Here is a 15,764-nt window from a genome sequence, read left to right on the forward strand (position 1 = left end):
ACACACACACACACACACACACACACACACACACACACACACACACTTTAAAATAACTTTATAAGTTACATTTGCCTGTTTTTGCTTTGTTTGTGTCAAAAATCCTGTTCTTTCTAGAATGTACCCTGTTTCAATGGTCCCAAACAAAACTCCAGGAATGACTAATAGCACTGTCAGAATTTCAAGGCAGATGGACTAAGAGATCCTTATGTCTCAAAGTCAATTGCTTTGAAATGCCCCTGTTCTCGCAGGCCCTGGAGAAGCCACTGTGTACCAGGCCCTAGAGTCAAGACTTCTCACATGCCTTGCACGCAGGACTCCAGGAGATAGCTTCTGTTTCTGTTCTAAGGTTGTTTAGGTGAGGACACAGAACTTCAGAGAGCTTGAACAACTCAGTTTGTTTTTTCAGAAGAATGATGCAGAATTCACCGGCAGTGTCTTTGTCTGCACAGCCCATTGGGATATGCAGCGATTCATGGAGGAGTGGAAGGAAATTGTACAATCAATTTCAATGCCATATTTTGTTATTTTATGACAATGTAAACTAGGATGTTTTAGGTCACCTAAATACAGCAAATACAGCCACACGGTTCTGATGGTTGATTGACGCCATTGCTATTTTAACAGTTGTAGACTGACAGGACTGAGCACTAGTGTTACAAATTAAAGACCCGGTGGGTTAAAAGAGAAGGTGGGTGAAAAGCACTGCTGAGGGAACTGGAGAAAAGAGTCAGTGAGTAAAAGTGCTTGCTGTGTAAGCCTGGGGGCCTGAGTGCAGATCCAACATCCAGGTATAAACCGGTCATGGCTGTGCAGGCGTGAGTAATCACAGCATTGCGTAGGCGTAGGCAGGGGTGGGAGGTGGAGTGGATGAATGCAGTGTTTCGGGGGAGGGGTGGATACAGTATTGTGTGGGGTAGATACAGTGTTGGTGGTGAATACAATATTGCACAGGGTGGTAGGATACAGTACTGAAGGGGCACACTTAGAACATACCAAGGTGTAGAAACAGGAGAAGCTTGGCCAGTCCCAGCGGATCAACTGTCTTTTCTGCACTTGCCTGGTGAAGTTCTGGCTAGAAGAAGGACCCATCCATCTTACCATCCTTAGAAAGAGAGACGTCCTTGAAGAGGATCAGAGATTAAAAATAACTTAGAGACAGAAGTGATCAGGTCCCACTGTGAAAAGGCTACCGTGAGCATCTGGAAGTGTTTGCTAAGCTTGTAGGTCAGGCTCTTCCTCAGGATGTGCTGCGAAGCTGCCGAATACCTCTACCATTAGATATGACAAAAGGAAGAGCTCTCATAGCTCTGGCCAAAGCTAGGTCTAGATTTAAAAATGCACATGAGGGGGCTAGAGAGATGGCTCAGCATCTAAGAGTAAGCTGCTCTTACGGAGAACCCAAATTCAGTACCCAGTGCCCACAATGGTAGGCTCACGACTGCCTGGAACTCCAGCTCCAGGGGGTCCAAAGCCCCCTTCCAACCTCCATGGGCACTGAGCCCACATGGTATACACTCACATAGACAAACTTAATTAAAATGAACACATCCTCAAAACGAGAATTAACTAGTGACATCCACCAGTGGTCACCATAGCTACGTGCTCAAAAGATTGGAACATACAGAGGGTAAAAGAGCTGACAGACCCCTTTAATGACATAAAGAGGAAGCAGTGGGCAGCAGATGGAGGGCCCGCCTCTCCTGGGGAATCCTGGCCAGCTGAAGCTCTCCAACTCCATTCTCCCTGCGGTACCTTCTCTGCCCTGTGGATTTTGCAGGGAACTTAGTATATGAAATGACAATGAAACACCTTAGTGGGGATTTGCAGTACCGTGTTCCCACAGATTTTATTAAAGTAAGGGAACGTCGCTGAATGTTAAAAAAAAAAAAAAGACGGTAGTGAGTTATGTGCAGAAAAGGGTCTCCTCTTTATGTGTGTGCTTACGTGGGTGACTATGTGTGTGTCTGTGCATGTATGTAGGCGTGATGTGGGCGTATGTGTGGCTATGCACACCTTTGCACACTCGAGGCCAACGGAAGACAGTAACTGTCCCACCCCAGCACTTTCTAGCCCATTTTCTTTCAGTGACCCCGAAGCAAGGCTGGCAGGCAGCTGATAATGTATGGCATATCCATTCAGCAAGTGTCATTTGTGGCCATAATATTTATTTGGCTCTGACATGTGCAAGATGTGATTCATCCCCTTTCCCAGTCGCATGACACTTGGTGCTCCATACAGGACGTTGCATCCCCTCCATATTTGACAAATGGAGAGCTGAGGCACAAAGAAGTTAGCTGATTCTCCTAGGGCCCCTCAGCTGATATGCCGTGCAGCTGGATTTAAAACGAAAAGAAAAATTCTTAGCACCTGAGGCTTTTAATACTCCCTGGTGCTATTTTGAATGCATGTCACAGGAAAACGCACCAGTGGGAATTTATAAAAATTATAATTTAAGCCTTAAAGAAGTCAAAACTTTTCTGCCTAATATTACCAATTAATCTCATTGGCTATTTTAAGGATACAGGGCCACAGCCACATGGAGAGAAACACAGAGTGGCTCTGAGCGTTGGGAGTTTCTGTCCTTGTAGATATGGGGTTTGGCTCCTTTTTGGCTTGTGAATATGTTCAGCGACATGGTGGGGCTCAAAACCCTCTTCTTCCCCGCTCTCCCTCTCAGGGCTTTATCATGCTCTCCACAAGGTTATCATTCTTATGTAAGTTGCTATGTCATCAGCAATTGCAAACCAGCTTGACCCTCAGCCTTTTTCCTTCCCTAGAGGTTAAGAGCTGGGGCTGAAGATCCACTCCCTCACCCATCACAGGTTGGCTGCCCTGGCAACCAGCTTTCATTCTGCCTTTATTAGCAGCTTTCTAGCAGATTTCTATAAATCTTTCTCACTACTAAAACCTGGGAGGGTTATGAATGCTAGATGATACTTCCATCTTTTCGGCCAGCCCAGTCTATTTTAAGAACCTGGGCTAGAAGAACAAGTCTTTAAGGAGAGATGCTACAATTATGATGTTCGAATTGGGAAAAAAAAACCCTAGAGTTTCAGGCTCTGAGAGCTAAGATGTTTGAAAAAGACTAAAGAATATGTTTCTTATTGTACCATGATACCCAGATGCTCCAGGTATACGGTTCTATCCTTGAGAGCTGGCACCATGGTTGTGGTTCACCACCATGTCTTCCATGGCTGAACTTCTTTCCATAAACAAGCGTTCATTTGTGAAGTGGGGTGTGGTTTTCTAGATAGAGTCAGTGCCTGTTGGTAGCACCGCTTATGATTTTACTCTTTAGCGGAAGACAGGCCAGGAGCAATAGCCCAGAATTTGTCTAGACTGTCCAGGTTCTCATCTCTTCAGCTCTAGGGATAGTGACAGCTGGGGTTTTGTACTATCTGCCGTGGCTCCCCTCTACATAGTCCATACATTGGTGAAGAATCCCTCTAGGAATTGTTTTCAAAGTATGCAGTTGTAATATGTCATCTGTTTCATTGACCAATGCCTTCTCTTCTTTAGGGGCAAGTACTTCCACCATTGCCTGTTTCCATTTGATAGTTCTGCGGCTCATTCATTAGAGATAGGTTAGTCTTTGTAAAAACAGGTTTCGCTGGCTTCAAGAACATCAACTGGTGGGGTGTGGGTAATATAAATTATACTGGCACTTGGAACTTTGAGGCAAGAAGAGAAAACAGTTAAAGCTTAGCTGGGGAAACATGTAAATACCTTGTATCAAAACACTCAAAACAATAATGAGTAAGATAAATATGTTTTCATCCACTCATGCCTCATTAAAGATGAATTTTCTCTAATGCAATGCTTCTCAACCTTCTTAATACTGAGACCCTTTAATATAGTTCCTTATGTGGTGACCCCATCCATACACATGCATATCACAACAGTGAAAACAAGGTCTTGAGCCATAAATTTAAGAGAGAGCAAGGGAGAATTGTGGGTGGAAAAAGAGAGACAATGAATTTATTATCTTTATTTTAAAAAAATATGAAAAAAGAGGACATGAATTTGCAAGGAAGACATGAGGGGGGCCCAGGAGAAAAAGGACGGGAAGGAGAATAGGGTGGAGATGATAAAAATATACTGTATTCATGAGTGATATTTGCAAAGAATAAATAAAAACATCATTTAAATTTTTTTTCTCCTTAAAGATGGGTTTTTCAATCGAAGTCTATTGTAGTAATCTTATTGTAAACACAATTTCTTAATGATGTTATTCATGTAGGCTTATGAAATTGGGGAACAAATCCTCTCTCTGTTTGTTCTATCAAGTACTGAGTAGATTTTTATTATGTCCATTTAGAAAGCTATACAGACCTGTCAATCTCCCACACTATTGCAAGCGAGAAGGTAGATTCCATGATGGTTCTCACAACTAGTGCCCAGGGAAATAGTAGAGACAATACTTGGTTTATACATATCACAAAAATTCCTAAGATGCTGTGCAATTAAATTATGGTCCCGTATGAGCTGGAGGGAGATCAGTGGGTTCAGGGGGCATCCGGAAGGGAAACAGAGATGATAAACGCCTTTGAAAACCGTGAGTTAAAAACTTTATGTTCCTGACTCTTTCAGGACGGATCCCAACTGATATCAAGAATGGCCTGAGATTCACATCACTCAGCAGGTGTGAAAATTCTGCCGCTGAATTAAATAGGTTCCATCATATTTCAGAAGAAGCTCTAATAGGTTTCTATGGAGTGCCGCTTAGAACATTGCGTATCGCCTTTGTATCTCAGGATCCCATCCCAGCTTGTGTGGACTAATATTATACTTCAATCTCTCCACAAGATAGGGAAAATGAACAAAAGTCTTGTCTCACCCCCCAGGAATATCTAGACATTAAAGTATCAAAAGGACAATTAAAAGGACCCCACTTAGGAGGCTGGTCCAAAAGTGAATGCTGAGAGTGAGGTTTAACTATGAAATCATTACTGTGTGTGTAAGAATGTTCATCCAGTGAACTGACTTCCCACATATCATTACACCATTTAAATATTTCATTTAAATTTGATTCTAGAGCTGAGAAAATTTTTTTAAGCACTACAAAATTTTGTATAGGTTTCCATTCTTTAAACAAATGAATTCATGTAACTCTAACAACCTAAAAGTAGCTACCAGAATTTCTTTCCCATTGCCCACTAAAGCAACACATCTCTCATTTTTCATTAACATTTGAGCAGAAGTTGCCATCTTTTGGTTCCTGTAAACTAACAAATCTCCTGTAACCCAATTATTTATTTTCAAGTCAAAATTGAACTTGGAAGCAGAGTGAAGTATTCATTAACTGCTTCCATTTTTTTCCCTTCTGTATTTACCCTTGCCAGTGGTCCGCCACAAATAATTGAGGCTTTGAGGCACGAAGAATTTCTCTTATCTATTGCAAGAGGCTTTGTATTACTGTTCTCTCACATTTTGATCTAATAAAGAATTAGTTCAGACTTGAATTGTTGACTGTGGAATAGATCATCCCCCTCCCAAGCTCATGCAAACAGCCCTAGTGAACTTCAGCGGATCATACATAAAGACAAAAATGCCAGTGAATGAATGTGGTTGGGGTTTGGGAAGACAGATTAATGGGATGAAAATTATCAAAATACATGTCATGCATGCATGGAAAGGTAAAAGAATTTTTAAAACTTACCAAAAGGCTTGGGGTGATTTTGTGTTCCTTGTTCATTTCTCTCTCTCTCTTTCGGTCATTATTTTTGTATTAAAATGATTGCTTTTCTAGTTCGAATATGAACAGGTTATTTTATAAGCATATAAACTAAAGGTTTTGTTTGTTTACTTGTTTCATTTTGCTGTTGAGACAGAGTCTTTTATAGCTGGGAGCTGGCCTTGTCCTCACTACATAGCCTGAGAAGAGTTTGAATTCTGGATCCTCTGGCCTTCACCTGCCATGTGCTGGAGCATTCCACCATTTTTAGTTGAATGCCTTTCCATTTGTTTTGTTTTTTTGTGAGACGAGCTGCCTGCTCTGCTGGGAGGGCAACCTTTTTGTTTTATTTTTATTTTATTGGTCTTGGTTTAGAGACAAGGTCTTACACTATAGCTCAGGCTGGCCTGGAACTCGGCAGTTCTTCCACCTCAGCCTCTCAAGGTCCAGGTTTACAGGTGTAAGACACAGCACTCAGTCAAATTCGAGGTTTAAACCCTGCAGAAAGCTTTTGTTAAATGCTACAATGCCCTCATCTTAACAAGCTTTAAACCCAAAGATGAAATTCTCTCTCTCTCTCTCTAATATCTTCCTATCATGGAAAGAGAAAATTACGAAGTAGAAGGTAACATCTTTACATTGTGCACAGAGCCTTGTTTCCTTTGGCATCTATTAGACAGATGGTACCTACTAATGGGGCGAAACATCGCCAGGATCAGACCTTAGACCCATGGTTCCCCTGTTACAACCACAACTGTTCAGAGCCTTGGATCCTTGTGTTCACTTAAATTCTTTCTGCTTTGTGTTTTACTCCCTTGCTACCATACCCCAAATCCTGCCTCTTCTTTCAGAATCCAGAGGCAGTTAGAATCTCTAACTGTGTTTCTTCCTCTTCCTATCTTTTCTCCTGGCACCATCTATTGGATAACTTGATTTTGGTCCTCTCTATTTGGTACTTCCCAATTATATTAGCATGTGCTTTTGGCCATGAAGTTCTTTCCATATGAAGGGGACTCATGTGAGATGCACCATAGCCTTCTCAACCCCCAGGATGTATTAGTTTAAAAAAAAAAGACTTGTTTTTAGTTATGTGTATGTGTGTGGTTGTGTGCATGTGAGTTCAGTTGACCATGGAGACCAGAAGATCTCCATTGCATCCTCCAGAGCTAGAGCTAAAAGATGGTAGTTAGCCAGGCAAAACCAGGACTGGGAACTGAACTCATGTCCTCTGCAGAAGCAGCACTTGCTCCTAACCACTCAGCCACCATTCTAGTCTCTAGCCACGCATCAGCCTTTAAAAAAAATCAGTTCCATATGACACTATTGACTGACTGATTTTGACTGATGTTGAAGTTGGTTTAAGCACCTCTGTGAATGTTTATAGTTTTATTTTTTCCTCTGTGGCTCCTCAGCTGTCCCCAAGGACTTTCAGTTAGCTCCACTCTTCTACACCCAACATAGAGCTGAACAGAACAGAAGTCCTGTGGGGCAACACACACACACACACACTCCATTCCCGTGGGACAGATGACCCATGATTAGAAAGGTGAAATTATCAGGATTCTGTGATTTGGAAATTTGAATCTCATGCAAACTAGCAACTCGGTGACAATAACATCCAACAGAACCAGCTGTTCTTATTTTCCCTGTGGATTTCACTGCACCATAGAAAAATTTGGTAGGGACGAAGTCAGAGAGTTTTGGGAAGCGATTCCTTGTGAAGGGATTGAGTGACTGTTCGGCCTGCAGTGTGTGAAGGGAGAGGTTTATTCACATATGCTTACAGCAGGCAGGTACTCAGTGGCTCCTGCCTGCTGCATCCTCTTTAAGCAGGTATCTTCGTCGGTGGTTAATGTTTAGAGTCAGAAGTGTGCTGTCTTCACCGCGAGTCTGTCCATGTTTAATTAGTAAGTGCACTTGGGTTGTTTGAAAAATCCTACACGAATATTACTTTCACATTGGAGCAAAGAAATGAAACGTTGGTGGATCCTCTACACTCCAGCATGTCTCCCCCTTGTGCATGATGGTGCGTCCAGCTCAGCTATTATACGTTCATGGTCCCTCACTTTGTAATACTTAAATCAACTTCGTTTTGCTGTTATTGCTGCCATGGGAGACAGGCTTTTTTGTTTTTTTTAATTTCAATTACTTTTTTTCTTCTCAACATCTATCTCTTCCAAGAGGATCTAACAGGACTCACACCAAACATTCAGAGTGTGGTTCTCATTTTTCATTATGATGATTGATGTAGGCTTAACCTTCAGGGGCAGATGCTGGACTGCGAAGCATGTTGACACATTTAACAGTCGCATGTGAAAAACTGCCACTTCTCTGCCACCGGCTTGCCGTTGATGAGGCTCAAAATGAGAATAAGCATCCATCACTGAAGGTTATTTGTGGAGCTTCAAGACACTGTCACAGAGATGCTTGTAAGATACCCAAAGTGTGGTGTTCCTATATTTTTGCTGAAAAGGAAACCTCAGCTTCTGCTTGCAGCAAAGGATTGTCCCTTAGGGCTTTTCTGGTTTTTGTTTTGTTTTAATTGATTCTTGAAAATATTTGTGTATTATCATTATTATTATTATTATTATTATTATTATTATTATTATTGCTTCTAAGGACATTTTGAGCTTCTCCCATGGGAGGCTGTATATTTTAATAGTGGTGTCTCTCTTCCAGATCCACTGGTGAAAATACATGCCTTCCAAATGTCAAACAACAGAAGAATGGCTAAATAAATTATGACAGACCTAAACACTGCTAGGCTATGCGGCTATTAAAATTAATGTTATTTTCCTAGCATGATGGTGCACACCTAGAATCTTAGCACTTTGGAGGTGAGGCAGAAGGATCCAGATCTCAAAGACGTCTTAGGCTACCCAGTGAATTTGAGGTTGACCCGAGCTACAACATAAGACCCTGTCTTAGAAACAAACGAACGAACGAACAAAAAACAAAGAAAGAAACTTAAGAAAAACAAAAGCAGAAAAGTCATTCAGCTGGCTTTGTTAACATAGTCCTGTATTTAAAGAATACGATCCTCTTTTTTAGGAAAATTTTTACATGTACAAAGATGCACTACTAGAGGGGATTGCAAGATGGCTCAGTGCATAGAGTGATTGGCACGTAAGTGCAAGATTCTCTCAGCTGTATTCCCAGCATGCACATGGAAAGCCTGACGCAGGGGCATACACTCACAAGCCAAGAACCAAGGAGTGGAGAAGGCTCACTGGGCTAGTTGGTTAGCTCTTGGGCTAGCTTCAAGCCAGTGAGAGACCCTGTCTCACGGGGCCAATAGTATCTGATGCACACATACCTAAAGGTGGCCTCTGACCTTCAAGTGTGCATGTGTCCCTGAATGACACACATGCACACATGCATAAAGACATTGCGGCATGTCCACAAATGACCATCTCTCTCTCTCTAGCACAAACACACATGCACACACACTCATATACACACACACAGAAGGAGAGAGATAGAGAGAAAATAAGAGAAAGGAATAATATACACCAAACTGTTAGTCAGAATTTTCTCAGAAAGAAAGATTATGAATTCCATTCATTCCCTTCTTGGTATGATTCTGAATTCCCTAGTTTTTCTTTAGTGACCTCATGGAATGAAAAAAAAAATCATGCATGTTGTTTTCATTACACCCCATGAATATGTTTATTTTTTTAGTACATGGATTCTTCGAGTACTTTATCTTATTTTTCTTTTATAAAATAGCGACTTTCAAACGAAACATTAAATGATTCCTTTTGTACTTAGCATAAATATTTGAATGACTGTATTATTAAGGAATTTTAAATTAATTACTGTATTCTCTGCTCTGTTCCCTCCTGAAAGGGACTCATGGTTACAAGCGAACACCATTTTGAGGGCTTGGATAGACATCTGCACCGTCTTCATCTTTGTGTCTCTAAGCTCTGCTCTCAGGAAATATTAGCCTGCGCTGAGACACAGAGTAAGGAAGCACCAGTCACAATAGAGTGTGGTCCTTGGCAGAGGGCTGGGTAGGATGCCCTGGAGAAGTCTCAAGATACAGTACCAATGTCATAGGCAGTGATAAGCTGAATAGAAGGCCATGTTGGATGGCCAACCACACAGTTCAAAACCAGAACAACATACCTGCACACCTTCTTTGGTGATGCTGTGTAGACCGTGGTTTCCAGAAAGATTTTAATTGCAAACAAATAAGATAGAAATGAGACAAACAAATTCATTCAGTTGCATTATGGGGTTTAATATTTCATTACTAGAATGATTTTTTCATCCTCACAATTTTCTGCTCTTGTGTTCAGTTATACTTAACTAAAGGTTATTGATCATCTTCTTGTTCTATGACTATCATAGTGTGTATATTTAAAAATATACTTTTGCGTGGTGAATACACCAATTTTGATCACACTTTTTATTCCCATTTGAATTCCTGGCCTCTCCTAATTTTCTTTTCTTCTTCTTTTTTTTTTTCTCATGCAATTGCTAACTTTTTCAGAACATCAGGCAATTTATACTCTGAGGATTAAGAAAAATCACATGAGTAAAGTTCTCATGAGTTCAAGCTGCACACAATCGCAAAGGCAGGACGCTTGTGGCAAGAACATGCTTTTCCCTAGAGGCATATAAGGACTTAATTGAATAACAGCAGCGAGCAATCCTAAGTGATCTGAAGTAACCTCCCTCCTATCTGCTCTGAAGACATATTCCAAGAACAGTTCTGTGCTTTGAAGAAACTGAGGTCACAACACTCTGGCCTTGTTTTTTTTTTTTTTTTTTTTTTTTTTTTTTTTTTTTTTTTTTTTTTTTGACGTGTTCTCAGAAGCACTTAGGATCCTCCTCACATGATTCCATTCCTGGACCGTGTTCCGACACCATGGCATTCATGTCAAGACCATGCTCTTCCAGGCAGCTTCCTGCTGATGGCCAGACAGTGGGAAGGGTATTTCTGCCCCGGGGAAGGCTCTGGAAGCCTCATTCCCTGGAGGGACAGGCTTCTCTAAGTTGCCCTGAACTCTGAGGATTTTACACCACATCCTCCTGTATCCGATTCTAACAGTTCAATTTCAATATGATTTTTTTTTTTGCTTTATCTTACATGTTTGATTGTTTAAAAAAATAGCAATATATCTATTTAAATTTCAAAAGAATTACTTTTCACTAACTTTTACGAAAGAATAACGAAGAGCAAGCAACCAAGAAGTTAAAAGACAGGGGAGTTAACTTTAGAAAACTTTCTTGTTAAATTTAGGAAAGACAAAACAGAAATGCTGTTTCGAGACTTCTGGGTATTTAGAAACAAACCGTTCCTTCTAAAACATTACAATCAGTCATGGCACCTTTCTGGCTTCTATGGAAACTGCTTTTTCATCTTATACGTTTAATTTCTGGTAGCAGGGGTACCAGGCCGAATGTAAAGAACTGTTCCTGGATCAGTCAACGTTTTCATTTCAATTAACATTTCAAAGTGTTAAGTGTGTATGTATGTGTGTGTGCGGGATGTGCGCATGCATGTTCATGCATGCCACAGTGCTCCTGTGAATGTCAGAGGTCAAGTTTTTTGGTGTCCTCAGTTCTCTCTCTCTCCACCTTTACCTGTGTGCTGGGGATCGAACTCATGTTGCTCGGCTTGCATGACAAGCACCTTCACCCTCCAGGCTACCTTGATGATGACTTAGCACAAATGTTTTAACGAGCGATGTTACATGAGGACCAAGGAAAAGTTTGTATGCGGAGAACACATATTTAGTCAGCTTGACGTCACAAGATAACAGCAGATCCCAGGAGGAGCACGCGAGGAGGGGGTGGGCACGTAGGCTGTGGAGACACAATTTGTGCAGTTCGTAGGCCAATGAGGACCGCTCAGCAGTTCTGAGTGAGGCAAAACGGAAGTGAGGAGTTGGTCAGGCCAAAGCCAAAGACTTAGAGGGAATCACGCTTTCTCACAAACTCCATGTTAGCCGTTACTGTTTCCCTGGGAGGATTCACCTGGGAGGGGAGGAGGAGGTAGGCCTCCCTCCCCACCTGCCCGATGAAGAAGCAGCGGGACCCACTCTGCAGAGTGGAGCTAGGGCGCAGAGCTGGCTGCAAGGCTGCCCGTGGCTTGGGCCCACGCTGAGTGGGATTTGTAGCTCTTTCCTTTCTGATCTGCCACTCAAAGGGAAAAGGAGAAACTAGCACTGCTGGGCTGAGGTCAGGCCTAGGGTGCATGGGCTGGACCTAGAGGGAAAAAATCGACAAGAAGAGAAGAACAAGGGAAAAGCGAAATGGACAGCCCAGGTCCTCCAGCAAGAGAGCATCAGATGTGCAGAGGGCAGGTTAGTTGAGGCAGATGGCTGTTTATCCTGTAATAAAGGACAGAGGGAACGAAAGAAGGTGAGGCTACTCTCATTTTCCGGAGGGAGGCGGTGAGAGAAAGGTTTTTTGCTCTCGAGTTACAAGAATACATGTCGTCGCTGAGCCCGGATTTGCCTTCTCCAGCAGATGAAGCCAGTCCGTGGTGGAGGGAGAGATCAGGGCAATTAGGCCCCCTTTGTTCAAAGCTCTGACTTCCTAAAGTCGTTCTCCATTCGAGTAGCATAGGCTGTTCACCAAAATGCACTGACTCTTTAAAACTTCATTCAAAGTAAGGTGCTTAAAACGCAGTCTCACGAAGATAATCGCATTGCCCAGCTCAGAAGTGCAAGCTGTTTGAGTGGAGGGGAAGGAGTCCTGACTGAGGCTTAATTCCGGCTTTATTTAAGTTAATTTGTTCAGCTGTGGGTTTTACTTTTGTTTGCAAAAAAAAAAAAAAATAATACTCGAATTATTATTCTGACAACTCATCTGATAGTATTTTGGGACCAGGTTGAATTCAGTGGAAAATTTTTAAATAAGATGGGCTGATACTGACCAGTATTACAGCTAGGCTCCTGTATCCTTTTGGCATTTTAGTCTTCCTATACACCTTTAATAAAAGTAATGCTATTTTGATATTCTTAGCAATTATTTTTCCTATTAAAATGTACTCTAATGGGATTAAATAATAACCATTATATATGCTATTTGAAAAACTGTCTGGAATAACAATTCAATAAATATGAATTGTCAAGCTGTGAGGATTCCTTCATGAGTGATTAGGTTTTTTTCCTTTCAATTAAAAATATTCATTTTTACTTTTAGGTTATAGAACTACATTATAAAATGTATTTAAATATAAAAGGCACTTTATATTTTTATTTTAAACAAGTGTTTTTTAAGTCTTAACTACAGAGAGTGTAGCACTCTTTGCATATCTGAAAACTTTGAAATTAATTGTATTGTATTTTTATTTTTCATGGGTATATTGATTTATCATGAGAGTTATTACCAAGTTATTTAATTTAAAATATCTTACTACATTTTATTAGCTGATTTTAAGTGGGGGGGTAGTGGTGAGTTGGCTTTTGTGCGTGCCATAGCACACAAGTGGAGGTTGGAGGACAATTTTGTGGGAATTGGTTTTTTCCCTCCATCATTTGGGTCTCAAGTATCAAATTCAGGTCATCAGGCCCAGCCGAAAGAGCTACCTTTACTCCCTGAGCCATCAAGCTGGCTCAAGTTACCGAACGGTTTTTTTTTTTTTTTTTTTTAATTTAAACTTCTGTCTCAGGTTTCATATATAATGCAGTGTTACCATCAAACGTTGCTTACCAAATTCCCATCAGGGTTTCTCTAGGAAAAATGAACATTATAGTCATAACCTCACCCCATGGTGCGTTTCAGGCTCAAAGGAGGTAAAAAGCACATAAACTGTATCTCACTAAACTTCATGAAGGCAGAGCGATGCCTGTGGGAGCTGTGTTAAAACTACCAGCCGGGCTGAGGTGGCCATGCCCCCACCTTCAGGCAGCTATCCTCTGAACTTTGAGCGGAAGAGATTATAGGCGTAAAAATAGATATAAGAGAAAAAAAGCAGATGCTGTCCCTGCCATGTTGGGTTACTGACCAAATCCATAGAACCATATGCCAGGGTCAACACAGGGAGGCACTTTGCAGTTATGTAAGTTATGACTGTATGGTGTCAGGGGGCAGTGTGGGGATGAAATTTTTAGAAAGCTCTGTTGGGGTTCCTGGGAGGGACATTAACACGTTACCGACTGGTTCAGAGGATGCTGATTTCTCAAGATCTGCGCCTGGTTTACAGTTCCTTATGGTTGCAATCTTAAGGAGCCGAAAGGATATATGTGGCTTGTGTGTGTGTGCTTCTCTGTGTGTGCTCACATCTGTGTGCGGGATGTCAGGAGGTGGAGTTAACGTAATGAAGGTTCAGGAGATGGTGACATCTACCCCTTTTGGTCTGCTTCATCCTTCTGGCCTAAGAAAGTGAACTCTGGTGTCACACTTGACAGTTTTTAGTCTTAGCCTGACAATTTGTCATTAGCCTGGTGGAAATTACTTAACCGGCGAAATGGGAATAATATTGATACCTGTCTCATGGACCACTGTGGGAATTTTAAAAAATGACGTAATGCGGGGGGGGTTTAGGGGATGGCTTGATCAATAATGGGCTTGCTCTGCAAGCACAGTGACCTGAGTTTGGGTTCCCAGAACTCACAGAAAAGGCAAGAGTGGCAGTACATAGCTGTAGCCTCGGCTTGGTGCCAAGGGAGTGGAGGAGCAGGCGGGTCACTGATGCTCATTGGCCAGCCAGTCTTCCTGAAGCAGCAGCCTCCCCGGTCAGTAAGACCCTGTCTTGAGAAATGTAGAGAGCAACGAGAGGAGACGTTTAATATGACCCCTGGCCTGTCCATGAACACCCATGCTCACACTACATGCAACTCACGTAGAACAATGCCTGGAGCTCAGTAGGTCCTTTTCTTAGTGAGCGCTCCTTTTAATTCATTTAATTTCAGACCCTCAGAACTGGGGCCGGCAAACAAAAGTTGTAAGAATTTTGTTTGACTCCAATACGTGTCTGTCTTTGCCTCTTTAGGGATGAGAGGAGAATCCTACTTCATTGGAATGAGGAGCCTGGGGCAGCAGGCATCCATCCCTGAAGATGGAGGGCTTTTCTTCCTCTGCTGCATAGACAGAGACTGGGCTGTCACTCAGTGTTTTGCTGAAGAGGCCTTCCAGGCAATCACTGACTTCAATGATCTCCCCAACTCATTGTTTGCCTGCAATGTCCACCAGTCTGTATTTGAAGAAGAAGAGAGCAAGGTAAGACTCTTTTTCTGAAGCATGAGGAGATTTGACAACTGCCTCCTTCCTCATTGGATCCTGATGTTCTGGAAGTTTTTAGATGTGTTTTCTTGGCTCTGCTCTGGACATTGGTTATGAGGATCAGAAAAGCCTGGCTAGTGTAAGGTAGCTACAGAGGTAGAGGTGTGCCTGTGTAGGTTGTGGGTGAGGTTGTGTGGGCAGGAACCCAGGCCTCACTGGTTTGTCCAGCTAACAGAAGAGGTGGTATTCCAAATCTAGCCTGTAAGAGGCACTTCCTGAGCTAAGCAGAAGAGGTTGAAAACTCTGAAAATTTTCTTTCCTCTGATTCCACCAAAATGTAATGGGGCTTTCCCAAAACAACACAAAGACTTTTTAACCTCTCCACTTCTTCCATGTGATGACTGTTCTGGGATGGTCAGGAAAGGAGAGCTAGCTGGCCATCTGAGTTTTTCTCTGCTCTGATGTATCTTTGCGGAGGTTGTCACCACCGTGCTGTGCTGCTCACCAACATGATAGCTCCATGCTTTGATATGATTGTGGACTGGGGATGTCTTTGTATGAACATTTTCTAGTTGCTCATTTTAAGAAGCCAACTTGTGTTAGTGAAAACGGTCCCAGAATTCACAGTACATATTCCACGTTGGGATTCTTCTCAACTTTATTTCAGACTGCAGGTCCTTTAAATGGTATAGATGGTCCAATCTTACTGCATAAATGTAGATTCCAACTGATAAATATTTACTGTCATACCATATTGTAAAGCATTGGTATTTTCTAAGGGAAATGCCTTTTTCCCCTAAACTGAAGTGTGAAGCTTTGTATGGGCTGTGAACACTTTCCGATTGCCATTTCATACACTTTAGCTCTTTTTATTTCTAAAGTCCAGACACTGGTGACTTAGCGC

The 15,764-nt window shown here is 41.9% G+C and overlaps 1 protein-coding gene and 1 pseudogene across 2 annotated transcripts in view; one reads left to right on the forward strand and one right to left on the reverse strand.

Annotated features, from left to right (window-relative positions):
- Positions 1–613, reverse strand: part of LOC129682318 (40S ribosomal protein S2-like) — a 1,644-nt pseudogene extending 1,031 nt beyond the window's left edge.
- Rcan2 (regulator of calcineurin 2) overlaps positions 1–15,764 on the forward strand; it is a 204,764-nt gene that overhangs the window by 12,480 nt on the left and 176,520 nt on the right. For both annotated transcript variants that reach the window (XM_055612322.1, XM_055612314.1), the window contains one exon: positions 14,631–14,857. In XM_055612322.1, coding sequence (XP_055468297.1) covers positions 14,633–14,857 — 225 coding nt within the window. In that variant the 5' untranslated portion in view covers positions 14,631–14,632. The remainder of the gene's footprint in view (positions 1–14,630; positions 14,858–15,764) is intronic.

The sequence above is a fragment of the Psammomys obesus genome, unplaced genomic scaffold, assembly GCF_907164565.1.
Source record: "Psammomys obesus unplaced genomic scaffold, mPsaObe1.curated_primary_1811, whole genome shotgun sequence".
Taxonomy (NCBI): Eukaryota; Metazoa; Chordata; class Mammalia; order Rodentia; family Muridae; genus Psammomys; species Psammomys obesus.